The sequence below is a fragment of the Podarcis bocagei genome, assembly GCF_964188305.1.
Source record: "Podarcis bocagei genome assembly, chromosome: 1".
Lineage (NCBI taxonomy): Eukaryota > Metazoa > Chordata > Lepidosauria > Squamata > Lacertidae > Podarcis > Podarcis bocagei.
In genome coordinates this window covers 3,391,592-3,406,510 of record NC_138125.1, presented here as the reverse complement: position 1 = coordinate 3,406,510, position 14,919 = coordinate 3,391,592, and the positions used below count along the sequence as shown (strand labels likewise).

Genomic DNA, 14,919 nt, shown 5'->3' with positions numbered 1-14,919 from the left:
GTGGAGTGCGGAATGAAATAAATAAATGAACTCTCAAATCCAAGCCCCGGATGTGCACTTCACCACCGAGTTATTGTTCTGTACCCTGTCTGCAGCTTCCCACAAATGGTGATGAAACCTCTGGAAGCAATGGCACAATCCTGGATGCATAACTTATCACTGAGAGATGTGTCAGTCATTGCTTCTAGTTGAAATATTGTTTACAGCCCCAAATGTGTGAATGCTGATGTTGATATCTTGACTTCTGCTTCCCTCTTTACGGGACAATAATAGATTGTTGGTCTGCATTACCCTCTGCTGGAATCCCAGGTAAGATCAAAGACAAATTTCCACCCGCAAGCCAGAAGCAACAGAATGACAGAATTGTAGAGTTGGAGGGACCGCAAGGGTCCTCTAGTGCAAATCCTAAAACACCTTTGACACCTGATATGCATGTTTTAGGCCCCATCCTATTCTATTGACTGTAATTCATTTTGTTGTTGTTTAGTCGTTTAGTCGTGTCTGACTCTTCGTGACCCCCTGGACCAGAGCACGCCAGGCACTCCTGTCTTCCACTGCCTCCTGCAGTTTGGTCAAACTCATGCTGGTAGCTTCGAGAACACTGTCCAACCATCTCGTCCTCTGTTGTCCCCTTCTCCTTGTGCATCTTTCCCAGCATCAGAGTCTTTTCCAGGGAGTCTTCTCTTCTCAGGAGGGGGCCAAAGTCTTGGAGCCTCAGCTTCAGGAGCTGTCCTTCCAGTGAGCACTCAGGGCTGAGTTCCTGAAGAATGGAGAGGTTTGTTCTTCTTGCAGTCCATGGGACTCTCAAGAGTCTCCCCCAGCACCAGAATTCAAAAGCATCCATTCTTCGGCGATCAGCCTTCTTTATGGTCCAGCTCTCACTTCCATACATCACTACTGGGAGAACCATAGCTTTAACTATACGGACCTTTGTTGGCAAGGTGATGTCTCTGCTTTTTAGGATGCTGTCTAGGTTTGTCATTGCTTTTCTCCCAAGAAGCAGGCGTCTTTTAATTTCGTGACTGCTGTCACCATTTTATTCATTTTGCACCATTTTAATTCATTTTACACTGTTTTTAATGTCACAAAATTGCTGTAACCTGAGATGGGACCTTATGGTGAAGGGCAGGGAAGAAATGCAAATCAGTAATAACAAGCAGGCGGAGGATAACTTCTTAGTTACCCCACCTAGCAAGACAGGACTTAATTACAGGTGTGGGTCTCTTAGCAAGGAGGTGGAACCGACTGTCTCTCAGGTGCTGTCAAGAGCCATGTCTGACCAAAGGACTTTCAGAGGCACTGGCCATGGGGCTGGAAGCAGGACTGGTAATTTTGCAAATGCTATATCCAGTACTTTCTTCTTCTTCCAGGGGGGCACTCAAGGGTACGCAGTACCGGCACCAACTCTTTTTTTTGGTTAAAAAGTGCAGCACTTACTGTAACAACTTCATGGTGAGAAGCGGCACCTCTTATTCTAGCAAAAAGCACTGGCTCTACTTCGTGCATACCAGCCAGGCTGCTTAACTGCATCCTTTTCTTCAGCCTCTCTTGTGATTGTACCTCGCACTCATTAAAAAGAGACCAGCCCACAACGATGTTTGTCAGCTTTTCCTCTAGTAATGCATAATCATCCTGAAAGCACATTGCGCCTGGCAGATTGGCATCCGGTAGACTAGAGCAAGAGGGATTCTCCCTGTCCGTGCGCAGCTTTTGCGCCTCCGGAGTGCCGGTGCATTTATGTTTCGCATTTATGCTTCACAGGGTGTGAAAGAAGGGCTTTGCGCCTTTATACAATGTGCATGTGTGCTTGGGCCCAGGATCTTTCGCCTCACCATCCCCACTATTGACTCCCTGTTGCTACTCAGCTTCCCCAAAAATAGTGTCCCCGGATTCATTGACAGAAATCTGCCAACCATACCTTAAATTGCTCCCACAAAATCCTGGCAGTCTCTGGAGGCACCAAGGGCCTCCAGGATGCACCACGAAGACCAGGGCCCTGCAAGGGTGATGATCAGGGGTGATGGGACATGTAGTCCCAAACATCTGGAAACCAGTTTAGGGGCAGCTTCAATGGACCGTGTCTGGGAAGTGGAATATACATTGTGGGGGATCACATTTCCCCCCATTTCTAAATAAAGCTCAGCTTGCTCATTTACCCTGTGGTTCCACTTCTGGAAGGGCTTATCTGTTTCTGCAGCTAAAAAATCCTAAAAGCATCTTTCTTCCCACGTTCCTATGCCGAAGCGCTGCTGCGCTGACCCCTGCTGGCGGCTGGGGGAAGTGCGCGCGGCCCGAGCGGCACTTCCTGGCTCTGGCCAGGAGGAGGCGGTCGCGCAGCGCAGGAGCCCATTGGGCTCTGTCCGGTCAGTGGAGAAGTTCTTTGCAGAAATGCAGTCAAGGCTTGCGAGCCGCCGAGCAAACTCCCTTTCCCGGCCAAGAGTCCCTGCAACCCGCTCCCTCCCCGAGATCTCCGCGCCGCGGGGCCCGTCGCTTTTCCTGCGGGCTGAGCAGTTCCTGCAAGCGGCCAGTGACCCTCTGTCTGATCCGGGGGGCAAAGGCAGGGGGCGAGTTCCCTTGATGGAATCTATTATTTTGCACTTGATGGAATAAATGCATTTAGCATTGTTCTTTCTGCAGCGCCTCTCTCCCACTTGCCCTTCTTAATAATAATATTATTATTACTCTTTCAATGAGCAAAAGAGTCTGGGTTTGGCTGTGTTGCCCCCGCGAGGCTGCAGCGCCTCTCTCTCCCAATTGCCCTTAATATTATTATTATTATTATTATTATTATTATTATTATTATTAGATTGCTGCTGAATGCAATAAAAAGACCTCTCCGACTTGCCCTTCATATTATTAATATAATTCTTTCATGAGCAAAAGAGAGTCTGGGTTTCGCTGTGTTTCCCAGGCGCGGCTGCAGCGCCTCTCTCTCTCTCTCTCCCGATTGCCCTTAAAATTATTATTATTAATATTATTATTAATCATTATTCATGAGCAGCAAAAGGAGAGTCTGGGTTTCGCTGTGTTGCCCAGGCGCGGCTGCAGCGGCTATTCACAGGCGCGGTCCCACTACTGATCGGCACGGGAGTTTTGACCTGCTCCGTCTCCGACCTGGGCCGGTTCACCCCTCCTTGGGCAACCTGGCGCGCCTCGGCTCCCCGGGGCTCGCCATATTGATGCCGAACTTAGTGCGGACACCCGATCGGCATAGCCCACAGCAGCCCCGAACTCCTGAGCTCAAGCGATCCGCCAGACTCAGCCTCCAGGAGTAGCTGGATTACAGGCACGCGCCACCGCGCCCGGCTGGCAAAGAGGCGCGCAGGACTGGCTCTTGGCTCGGCGCGGCGTGACGTCAGAGGAGAGGGGCGGAGCTCGGGTCGGCGGGGGCGCGGCGTCAGGGAGAGGGGGCGGGGCCCGGGCCGGCGCGGGGCACCACGGGAGAGACGCGCCCAGGGCAGGCTCTTGGCTCGGCGCGGCGTGACGTCAGGGGGAGGGGGCGGAGCTCGGGCCGGCGCGGGGCACCACGGGAGAGACGCGCGCAGGACAGGCTCTTGGCTCGGCGTGACGTCAGGGGGAGGGGGCGGGGCTGGCGGGGGGGCGTGACGTCAGGGTAGAGGGGCGGGGCTGGCGGGGGCGCGGGGCACCACGGGAGAGGCTCTTCCTCCGCCCGCGCGTGCGCAGTGGGGCGCGGCCTTTCCCTCCTCGCCAGGCGCCGAGCAAGATGGGGCACCAGCAGCTCTACTGGAGCCACCCGAGGAAGTTCGGCCAGGGATCCCGATCCTGGTGGGTGGCGGGCGGGGGAGGGAGCGGGGGAGAAGGATCAGGGCGGGGGGGGGCGGAAGAGGGAAGGAGCGAAGGGAGCCCCGCCGCCACGAGGCGCCTCAGGGAGGGAAAGAGAAGGAGGCCCCGGGGGGGTCTGAGGGGGCGCTTCCTCCGAGGGGGGGGAGTACAGGGAGTGTTGGGTCCCTCCTGCCCTCCAGCTGACCCCAGGCCTCTTCCTCCCCCCCCCCCAGGCACGTGTGAGGGAGGGAGCCCCGCCGCCATGAGGCGCCTCCGGGAGGGAAAGAGAAGGAGGCTCCCCATCCTCTGGGGCTCTAAAAGGGCGGGGGGGGCAGCCAAGCCCGGGGGGGTCTGAGGGGGCGCTTCCTCTGAGAGGAGGGGGGAGTATAGGGAGGAGGGTCCCCTGACCCACAGGCCTCTCTCTTTCTCTCCCCATTCCCCTCTGTGGGAGGGGGTTGAGGGGGCGCTTCCTCCGAGGGGGGAGGGAAAGAGGGGCCCCGTCCCCCCAGCTGACCCCCAGGCCTCTCTCTCTCCCCCCCCCCAAGCCGCGTCTGCTCCAACCGCCACGGCCTGATCCGCAAGTACGGGCTCAACATGTGCCGCCAGTGCTTCCGCCAGTACGCCAAGGACATCGGCTTCATCAAGGTGAGATGGGAGGGGGGGCAAGGGAGGATGGAGGGGCTCTGGGACGGGGGGGGGGCGCTTCTCTAGGGAGAGAGGCCAGCGAGGGCCGCCAGCCCTGCTCCTTGCGCTTCCCTGAGCCTAAAAGGCGGGCAGAAGGGGCGAGTTGCTCCTTCCCAAGAGGAGAGATGCCTAAGAGTAGAAAAAGGGGCCTCTTTGGTTTCGGCAGTCACAAGCCCAGAGGAAGAAGCCACGATTTGGGGGAACTCCAAGAGAAAGTCACACTAAACGTCTTCACTCTTCTCTCTCCCAACTTTACAGCTGGATTAAACATCTGTCCACCTGCAGAGATGGCCGGAAGAGGATGGCAAACATGGAAGCTGCTTCGGCTGGTTGAGACCCTCTTGCCACACATAAGATGCTTTTGTGTACAGAAAAATAAAAAAATAGGGACTTGTTTGCCCAGATTCTCAAACTCTGATGTGATGCGCATGATTTCACATAGTTCTATAGTCAGAGCAAATAGCACCCAAAAGGGGCCTTGTCATCTACCTTGTCATCTTATGGCCCATATCCATGGTATGAGCAAGGATTTGTTCAAGAATCTGTACTTAATTTTTCCATCCCTATTTTTGTTGAAATTACTTGCACAAATTAGATCCATACAGAAATATTACTCATTAACAGGCAGGATCATAAAGACATTGGATCTCCACATACACTGTTAATTTTTAAAGCAAATAGGGTTTCTTTAAAAGCTTAATTCATGGTTTGGTTTATGTTCTCTACAATTAAAACAACTGATTATCGTTCTCCATGCTTCACCTTTGAATTTGTTTTTAGGACACATAGCCTGACCAATTTCATGTTTTCCTTCTAGGAGCCACTTTTTAAAAATGGTTTCCTGTGATGGCATCCAATATTTTTCAAAAGTAAGCCTTCCATTAGATGCCCATTTATAATAAATAATAAGAGTGCTCCCTTATGCAGCAGACATACTAAAATTAAAATGATACAGAAAAGATAGGAATAAACATATTCCTGGTGAAAAATGCAAAACCAGCTAGATTATATCAACAACCATCTTCCAAATAAAATAAAAAAATTCCTTCCAGTAGCACCTTAGAGACCAACTAAGTTTCTTATTACTATGAGCTTTCGTGTGCATGTACACTTCTTCAGATACACACCTCTTCCAAATAATATACTCCCCCCACATGCATAAAGTTCTTTTTATTGTTATGACCAAACCCGCACTCCTCATTATTTGTTTTGTATGCCATATGGGTTGTATCTTACAACTGTTTAAGCAGAGCAGGCCCCTGCTTTGGCAGCAGGACTTTACTGGGCTCTTTTGACAATGTTCCAAAGCTACATGGCTTAGCCATAGAGTATCATATGGCTCCCATGAAACAAAATGGATTTGTAGAAAACATTCTCTGCAAGTGGAATATTCCTGGTTATGTTCCTGGCATCTAATGTTCAAAAAACGATCTTGTATAGAATGGCTCAGAAAAGTAGACTGCTTTTGGAAACCCACTGCAAGTTGGAATGGGCAGGAGCAAGTGAGATGGTCTGAATATAAACGCTCAAATATGTGTTCAGTTTGTAGATGGACACTGCTATAGATCTCACTTTAAATAAATTGTTCTTTGTAATTTAGAATGAAAGTGTGTTTATTCTAGTTTATAGCTGGGAATATAGAAGAGGAAAACACACAACCTAATCAGTAAGAGTAAATAAAGTGATAATTACATAGTTATATACAGGTGTTACAAGGTAATTGGAAGCTTATCGTTAAAACAGCATCAAATGCTCCTAGTTTACAGGTCAAAAAGCTTGGAAACACAACCTTAACTACTGATAAACACAAAAGTTTGTCCCTAAATTCATCTAAACCCAAATCAATATAAAAAAACCGGAAGCCCTGCTGGATCTGACCAGGGGCCCCATCTAGTCCAGCATCCTGTTCTCACAATGAGATTCCTCAGTGGGAAACCTGCAAGCAGCACCTGAGCACAACAGGTGCACAACATTCATTATCCCCACTTGTGGTATCCTCTTTCTGGTCTAGTTTGCCCCTTGCTTCATTGTTCTGTCTTGGAAGCAAAAATTCCCTTTATTTCCTAGGGCTTGCCTCTTTCTGATGGGATGCTATCCAGTTTCCCCTCATTTCTGATCTTCTCTTCACCACCTGCTGGAATAAAGAGAGAAACCCAGTCAGAGCCCAAGGGGGAAAAGAAACACTCAAATCAGTTCACTTCTAAATTATGTGTGTTGATGAGTTGTCTTGGCCTGAGCATTTCTGCCATCAAAAGGGGCAATTCACAGCGTTACCCAAAAGATGCTCTTCTAAGCAGCAAGCTGTGGATCTGTCTATCCATCCTCTTGCCCTTGGATTCTCCTTTAAAAGGATTGCTCCCATGGAATAGGAGTGTTTGTTTTCCTAACTCTTGTATCCGGTGACTCACCAGACTCTTAACTAGCCTCTGCATGCATCTCAGGGTGCCACGGGTCATGGACATAGCCAGGAGGGGGCAGAGGGGGTAGCTGCCCCCCAATCAAGTAAATTAAAATACTTAACTGACCAATTGCATTGCAGATAACTTGGTTTTTTAAATTCCTGGCTACGTCTATGTCAGCAGCCTTATTTTGCATGTATCATAATGGAGGATTCAGTAACCTCTCTGACCATTCTCAGCTCATCAAAGGATCCAAACGCACATTGAAAGAGCTACCTGAAAATTTCTCTCCATCGTCCAGGCCACAGACAATTGCAACTTCTTCCAGGCATGAGAGCTGGTCAAGTTTGGGGAATCTGAAGTCCTTCTTTGGAGGAAACAAATACGTAAACCAGTCATTTCAGCTAATTCCCATTAAAATAAAATGGTCAGTGGTTCCATTCCTGGTTCATTTACCTGGGCTTTGTTGGTGCCTTTGCTCCAGAGATGGGATCACTCAGTTTGTGCTGGACCAATGAAAATGCCCCTTCTGGAGAAGAATCAGCTGTTTTGTAGGAGGCAACGCACAGTCCACCTTGTGATCTAATCCATCACCCTCTTGAGCTCTGGCCCCCCCAGGTGCCCCCTGGGAAGTTCATTCCCATCAGAGAGTGCAATGGGACTTTTCTTCCTGCCCCCACCCCAAAAACTGGCTGGGGTGGTGGTAGGGAGGAGAGATCATCCCATCAGGCAAACAGAAATGCTACTGGAGTGAGCGACCTCCTTAGTTATGCTGAATACATCCCATAGAAATCAATGGACCTACCGTACTTAAGTCCATTAATTTCAATGGGATGGATACTCTGAGAATCAATTGGTTGGACACAAAAATAAATAACTAACTAAATAAATAAATGCACAACCTTCTGCCTCTCCAAGCAACCTTAGGAGATCCCTGTCAACAGAATGCTCAACTTCACATCCTGAAAGCTGCCTGGTAGAGTCAGATACTAGTTCAGTGTCACCTCCCCCCGCGATTTCAGAGAGGGTCTTCTCCAGCCCTCCCTGGAGATGCCATTGGGACTGAACTTGGCTCCTTCTACATGCCGAGTACATGCTTTCTCACTGAGCTAAGGCCCTTTCTCTGCCTAACTCATGAAAACATTGCATTTGCTCCACTGCAATTGCATTGACCGCTGGCTTTGCCTGTTGCTCTCTTCATGTTATTGGTGTGATTCTCTCTCCTTAGCTCAACATGAAAGGGACATGTTTAAACTATAAGCTGCCTCGGCTGAGATTTTGAAGGAAAGGCAGTATTAAAAGAAGAAGAAAAAGTAAGGGGAGTTTTTAAAGAAGGAATGCAACTGAAATTATTTAGTGTTTACATTTGTCTCCTCCCTTTTTTCACATAACATACAATACAGCCCACAATCTTGCCTTGCACTGAGAGCAAGGCCTCACTTCATAGGGAGCCTGTGATGATGGGGAGCAGCCAGCACACTCACAGTAGTGCCCCCCTCACCCCACGGTATCTTACACCTCATCAATGCACCCAGAACAGTTCCAAAAAGTCCTCTGGGATTTCTGGAGTTCATGGAATCAGAATTGTAGGAAGGGACCCTTAGGGTCATCCAGCCCAACCCGCTGCAACACAGGAATTTCTGTGTCCTTTTCCGAAATACTCCTCTGAAAAGTGTTGCTGCACGATCCGGTCTCTTAAGCGGTTTCCTCCTGTGTGCACACAATTTGCACCCACTTTGTGTTTTCAGCTCGTGCTGAAACCCTCCCGGCTTTTCCCGTCCCCCTGGTGGATTCTGTGGTGCTTATTCAAGTTGGCCCTCTGGATGAAGCTCTTCCCGCATTCCGTGCACTCGTACGGCTTCTCCCCGGTGTGGATCCTCTGGTGCCGATTGAGGTTGGAGTTGCTGCCGAACCTCCTTCCACAGACGGGGCACTTGTGAGGCTTCTCTCCTGTGTGGATCCTCTGGTGACGGTACAGGACCGAGCTGGACCTGAACGTCTTCCCACAAGACGAGCATTTGTAGGGCTTCTCCCCCGTGTGGGTCCTCTGGTGGATGATGAGCTTGGAGCCAGAAAGGAAGAACTTCCCACAGACCTGGCATTTGTGGGCTTTGGCTCCCGCTCGGCGGCTCTTGAGCACGCCGGAACCCGGGCTGAAGCTTTTCCCGTAAGCTCGGCAGGCATTCCGCTTCTTCCCTGTGTCCACTCCTGCCTGGACGGTGGTCACAATGAGGGCTGTGTAATCTCCCTCAAAAGGTACAGATGCGTCTCCATCCCCTCCGGAGTATGTCCTCAGCTGGCCCTCAGGCCTCTCCTGACTGGCGGCGGCATTTTCCTGGAAGCGGCACTGGGGAACCACCTCTTCCGCTTTCCACAGGGACACCCCTGCTTGGCCCGAATCTTCCGCTGTGAACGTCTCCCTCTGGTGTGCGGCCAGCCATTCTTTGCCTGCGTAAGAAATGAGAGAATCCCAAATGACTCTTTCCCTGCGCTAGAGAAAAGAAACAAGAGTTTTAAAGCAGGGGAAATATAAAGGGTGGAGATTCAGAACATTAGGGGGAGGCAGTGTGGTGTAATGGTTAGAGTGATGGGGCAAAGGACCTGGGAGACCAGGGTTCAAATTCCCCACCCCACTGGGCCATGAAGCTCACTGGGTGATATTGGGCCAGTCATTCACTCTCAGCCCAAACCCAGCCCACATGGTTGTGGGGATTAAATGGGGGAGAAGATAAGAGCATATGCCACTTTGAGCTCCTTGGGGGGGAGTGATATACAAATTTAATAAGCGAACAAACAATAACATGACCCATTCAGTAGAGGGACCAGCATTAGCAAGCTCACAGAAGAGAGTTGAGAGAGGCTCAAGCAATCTTTAGGTTTTTTACCTAAAGAACTGCTGGACGTTTGGTTTAATGAAGTTTGCCGCAGTACGTCTGAGGTATGTACCATCCTGCAATTAAGTTACCCGCCCCCCAGTTACTCAGAGCAAGGCTTCATGTATGGCTGCTCCTGTTCTGCGGAACAGCTTTCCTGCTGAGATACGACAGGCACCAACTATGTGCACATTCCTAAAACAATTGAAGATATGTTTGTTCCTACAGGCTTTCCCAGTGAATGAATGAACGAATCTCTGCAAGAACGCCTCCTTCTTTGTATTGGGCTTGCTTTGTTTTAAATAGATCTGTTTGCAGTTTTGAAGGCAGCCCTGTTTAGGGAAGCTTTTAATGTTTGATGCATTACGGTATTTTAATATTTTGTTGGAAGCTGCCCAGAGTGGCTGGGGAAGCCCAGCCAGATGGGCGGGGTATAAATAATTTATTATTATTATTATTATTATTATTATTATTATTATTATTATTATTATTATTACACCAGCAATTAATGCATTGGTGAGGATAACAATGGGGGCCACCAGAGAGAAATACTAATTGCATCGAGAGAGTGTTTTTTCTGGGCACTGTCCCCGCCTCCCACCCTTAGAAACCCCAAAGAGCCTGGATATTCTAATGGCAAGAGCATCTCCTAAGCTTTTCTGAAGAGAAACGAGGAACTCAGACCAGCAGGAGGCACCCCCCTCTTACCCAACTTGCTGGCTTCCTGGTCCTCCTCCTCCTGCTTTGCTTCAGCGCACAGGGGCCCCTCCTGCTCCCCACCAGCAGGAGCAGTTTCTACCTCGGAGAAATTCACAGCCACCACCTCAAAGGCCACCTGCAAGAGCAGCAAGGAAGCCTTTCAGAACAGGGGACCCCTAGATCCCAAGGCCCACTTCACTATCCCAGTCTTGACTTAGCAGCCCCATGGCCACATTGGGGGCTCAGATACAGGCTGCCTGTCTCCAGGAATTTGGAGTCTGATTGTCGCTCACCCACAGCAACTGACCCCCAGCCGGAGGGGCAGCTCCAGCAGGACAGAGCGAAGGCACTCCTGGAGGCTTTCTGCCTGGGGCAATTGGCCAGGGGGAGGCCACAGAGGGAAGAGCAGGACCCTCAGTGGGTGCATCTTCTGGCTAATCTGTAGGAGATTCAATGGGGTGATGGGTTTCTGCAGCCTGCTCTGTGGGTGTGACGGAGAGAGATGCCCTTGAGCAGAGAGAGGGAGGAGTGTGCGAGAAAGACAGAGGTACAATATCTGTATGTGTGTTTGTGAGAGAGGCTAATGCTTGCTAGCGGTCTTCACATGCTGCATGTGTGTGTGGGTGAAATCAATATTGTGTGATGCCCACGGTCAGGACCACCAAAACCTGGGTGACTGCATGGCAAGCGTAAGACTGTGGGCGAGAGAAGGAGCAACGACTATATTTTTCTAATTTTGCATTATGCCACATCATGCTCCCCATGGAAGCCCACAGTACTTTCTCAACATTCAAAATGTGCCCACTGGTCCCAAAAAGGTTGGCAACCATGACTGATCAGAGAGCCAGGGTGGTGTAGTGAGAGCCCAGGGTTCAAATCCCCACTCAGCCAGGACGCTCCCTGGGTGACCCTGAGGGAACAGCCACTGCCTCTCAGCCTGATCTACCTCGCAAGGGGGTTGGTGTGGGGATTAATGAGGAGCAGAGCTGTGTACGCTGCCTGGAGCTCCTTGGAGGAAAAGGTGCAATAATTATTTACAGAGGGCCTCCTCGGTGGTGGCACCCACCCTGTGGAACGCCCTCCCATCAGGTGTCAAGGAGATGAGTAACTATATCACCTTTAGAAGAAAATCTGAAGGCTTCCCTGCATTGGGAAGTTTTTAGTGTCTGGTGTTTTATTATGTCTTTATATATGTTTGAAGCCACCTAGAGAGGCAGGGGCAAGCCAATCAGATAGGATACATATAATAAAATTATCATTATTACCCAATAAGGCTTTCCTACCTATATCGGAAGGAAGGGGAAATAGGAATGCAATGCAAACTTGAGCACCTAGATTTCTGGTGTCCTGTTATTTACTCTGTGGGGCAACTGTGAGGGTCAGGCCAGGCTGTGGGCACAGCTGTACCCAAAAACTAGGCCTGGAGGGTGCACTTTCTGGACCCAGATCCTTAAGTCCCACCGCAGAGGAACTTTGCAGAGAAATCACCTGGCTTCCGTCTCTCTCAGCCTCCTGCTGCCTGAGCAAAACGTCTTCGGCCAGGGCCACTGCCTGGGAGCAGGTCTCGGGGCCCCGTTCCCTCACCCAGCCCTGGATCTCGGGCGGCAGGACGGTCAGGAACTGCTCTAGGATCAGGAGCTCCAGGATCTGCTCCTTGGAGTGCCTCTCGACGGCCAGCCACTGGTGGCACAGCTCCTGGAGTCTCCCATGAACGGCCCGAGGCCCCTTGGCCTCCCCATAGCCGAAGCGCCGGAAGTGCTGCCGCCGCCTCTCCCGGCCGAGGGCATCTCTGCGCAAGAGGGCCGCCTTCACCTTCCCGTAGTCCTCTCGGTCGCTGCCCTCCAGCAAGCCAAAGGCCAATGCGGCTTCTCCTCGGAGGGCCGGCAAGAGCCGCGCCACCCACTCCTCCCGGGGCCAGCGGCAGGCGGCGGCCACTTGCTCAAATGAGGCCAGGAAGGCCTTTGTGTCGCCCCACGGCATGGGCTCCTCAGGCTGGGCTTCTGGGCCCTGGCAAGGGGGGTCCACTGTCCTCAGGAAGTCCTGCCACTGGGATTCCCACTGGTGGGAGAAGCCTTCTTCCGGCTCCTCTTTCACCGGCTGCGGGGCTGCTTTCTGAATGGATCTCATAGCTTCTGGGGGCTGCGTTCTGTCCTCCATTTTGGGTTTGCAGTCTACAGTGCCCTGGTCTCTTCCTGCTTCCTCTGGGGCGCCTCCTGTCGCAGCGTCTTCCTCCATCTTCATCTTCGCCAATAACTCCAGCAGCTCAGGAATAAACGACAGAAATCTGGACAGCTGCGCTGAGCTCCTGTCAAGGAAGAGGAAAGGCAGAATTGGAACACTGGAGCTGTCAGCCTCCAGAAGACCCTTCACCTTTTATTTCTAAACAAACTGGCCATACAGCAAATAACATGGACATTGTGCCTGTTTTAGTGGGTTTCCAAAAGATTTTTTAAAAACCCAGCCTATTTATTTTGTAAATGCAGCCAGAACTTTACCTAACTACAGTCTCTTTTCTGCTGTTTGAGCACTCAGAGTGAATTTGAAAGTGAACCATTTCCCAAAACCAGATTCATCATCTTTGGATAGTCAGGTTCAGGAGGGGTCCCAAAAGAGGAGAAAAGGAGGTGAGAATGGCAGTGGTCAGATAGGCCTCCTGTGGATGAAAAGTGAAGAAACCTTCCAGCTCAAATCCCTCAAAATCTTGGCTGCGCAGAATAAGATGGGGAAGATGAGATCATGAAGAAGAGGCCCACCCACAGCAACCAGCTGTTGCCTCTCCAGTTGAGGACTGCAAGGGCAGATGGATGCTCCCACTAGAGTTCTGGGCATGTGTCTCCCCGGAAGAAAGGGCTCTTATCCAGGGAGGGGGACAGGAGGGTGCAGAGGGTGGGTCCTTCTGGGAGCGTGCAAAGCTGCTTTCTGCAGAGTAAAGTCAATGGTCTCCCACCTGGTCTGCTCACGCATCAGCCACCCCCCAACCTTGCCCCTCTCCATGGAGATGCCTCTCTAAACACACACACACACACACACACACAGACCCATCCTCTGCCCTGGCCTTATTTAATTGATTTACATTTCTTTACTGCCACATATCCGTACGTCTTAGGATGGTTCACAAGATAATATCACAGTAGAAAAATATAAAATACATAATAAAAATAGAAACAAGAACCCAATAACCCCCCTCCCCAGGCATCTCCATAGCCAGAGCTAACTAGATACAGAAACAACCCGTCTCTGCCCCCCTCCCTTCCCACCCCAGTGGGGTTCCCAAGGGCCTAGATCCCCTATCCTTGCAAAGCGCCCCCTCCCCAGACAAATTCACTGATGCTGCACAGCTGGCAGCTTACTTGGGGGGGTGTTGCAAGAAGGGATGAATGGTGGGGGGGTGTCTTGCAAGGATCTTGCCACCCTCTGTCCTCCCCCTTTGCAATGCATCTTCTGCATCTCACCTCTACACGTGCCCCCCCTTCCTCCCCGGTCCGGCTCTATCTCAGCTGCTGCTGCTGCGCTATTTAGTAGCAAACCTTCCCCAGCCACTGCTTCGCAGAGATAGCAAAAAGGCTAGAGTCACCGCAGGATTTACTGTATGTATTTCTTTTTGTCTGAGGCTGAACTTCCGGGCTCGTTTCCTTCCTTCGCCCCGGAACGGAAGTGAAATCTTCCCATGGAGAAGAATGGAGAGATCGGAGACGTCTCCATGGCTGCTCTTTGTGAATGAATGAATGAATGAATGAATGAATGAATGAATGAATGAATGGATCTTTATTTGCGTCGGCCATAGCAATAAAGCAACAATACGATATGCAAAGAATGGAAACTTAAAAGTCAGTTATATAAAATACATTTAGGGTTTTGAATCAATAGTCAAATAATGGACCTTATGCTGATTGCCCCGGCTAAAAACCTTGCAAGCTTGCAGAGTCCTCTTTGGCCTGCGAGGGATTTTCCTGCTGTTCTCAACCCTTTGCTCTGATCTCCTGCTGTTTCGTATTATGACGCTCTGTTTATTGCTTCAAATATCTTAACGATACTTTCCTCTTAAAAAATTATTGCGTGCAACTTTGGGACACAGCAGGGCATTTAAATGATCGACATAATTTATTGCCTTGCGCCCAACCGCAAAGGCAACGTAGGATTCTTGAGCTGTGATTCCTGGCATTGCAGCGGGCTGGACTAGATGACCCTCGGGGTCCCAATTCTACGGACATTAATCATGCTCAAAATGGGGCCCGTGGAAATGAAATGAAGGGGTGGCTTAATTGGGTATCACCCAGTAATTTTTAGCACGGCTGGTATCGCACAGTATCACATCCACACAGAAACAAGAGGCAGGAGCTCATGAATGCGAGTTGCTGAGAAGAATCCGGAGCCAGGAGAGATTTGCTGCTGCTCCGGTCCCGCTTGGGGGCTTCTTTCGGTTGGAGTGTCTGACTACTGTCAGAAGAGGATGGATCCAGAAGCCAGACTTCTCTGCTCTT

General features: G+C 50.5%; 2 protein-coding genes and 1 long non-coding RNA gene across 4 annotated transcripts; 1 reads left to right on the top strand and 2 right to left on the bottom strand.

The window, feature by feature from the left end:
• The first annotated feature begins 3,624 nt into the window (after window positions 1-3,624).
• Window positions 3,625-4,879, top strand: LOC308588215 (small ribosomal subunit protein uS14). The gene is made up of 3 exons (XM_081196618.1): window positions 3,625-3,786; window positions 4,329-4,428; window positions 4,726-4,879. Exons 1-3 carry the CDS (start codon window positions 3,725-3,727, stop codon window positions 4,732-4,734), a joined length of 171 nt encoding a protein of 56 aa, XP_081052744.1. The 5' UTR covers window positions 3,625-3,724; the 3' UTR covers window positions 4,735-4,879.
• A 1,438-nt stretch (window positions 4,880-6,317) lies between these two features.
• LOC308588233 lies at window positions 6,318-8,317 on the bottom strand. Its single transcript, XR_014008604.1, has 2 exons — window positions 7,143-8,317; window positions 6,318-6,601 (listed from the first exon to the last, which is right to left on the bottom strand). It is a non-coding gene; the product is annotated as an uncharacterized lncRNA (long non-coding RNA).
• A 12-nt stretch (window positions 8,318-8,329) lies between these two features.
• On the bottom strand, window positions 8,330-14,111 carry LOC308588049 (zinc finger and SCAN domain-containing protein 21-like). 2 transcript variants are annotated; one of them, XM_081196242.1, is made up of 4 exons: window positions 14,025-14,111; window positions 11,927-12,743; window positions 10,448-10,574; window positions 8,330-9,314 (listed from the first exon to the last, which is right to left on the bottom strand). In XM_081196242.1, the coding sequence occupies exons 1-4, from the start codon at window positions 14,105-14,107 to the stop codon at window positions 8,611-8,613; spliced, it is 1,731 nt and encodes a 576-aa protein (XP_081052368.1). In that variant the 5' UTR covers window positions 14,108-14,111; the 3' UTR covers window positions 8,330-8,610. The 2 variants fall into 2 exon arrangements, with proteins under 2 accessions (XP_081052368.1, XP_081052369.1); XM_081196243.1 differs by lacking the exon at window positions 14,025-14,111 and adding an exon at window positions 13,891-13,999.
• Window positions 14,112-14,919: the final 808 nt, after the last annotated feature.

Excerpts from the sequence above, each read along its gene's own strand:
- LOC308588215 (XM_081196618.1), top strand. The coding sequence starts at position 3,725 with ATGGGGCACCAGCAGCTCTACTGGAGCCACCCGAGGAAGTTCGGCCAG. Across the intron at positions 3,787-4,328 it reads GGCCAGGGATCCCGATCCTG|CCGCGTCTGCTCCAACCGCC; the intron begins GTGGGTGGCGGG and ends CCCCCCCCCAAG.
- LOC308588049 (XM_081196242.1), bottom strand. The coding sequence starts at position 14,107 with ATGGGAAGATTTCACTTCCGTTCCGGGGCGAAGGAAGGAAACGAGCCC. Across the intron at positions 10,575-11,926 it reads CTGAGAGAGACGGAAGCCAG|GTGGCCTTTGAGGTGGTGGC; the intron begins GTGATTTCTCTG and ends CTGCTCTTGCAG. Across the intron at positions 9,315-10,447 it reads CCAGGAAGCCAGCAAGTTGG|GCAAAGAATGGCTGGCCGCA; the intron begins GTAAGAGGGGGG and ends TTTCTTACGCAG.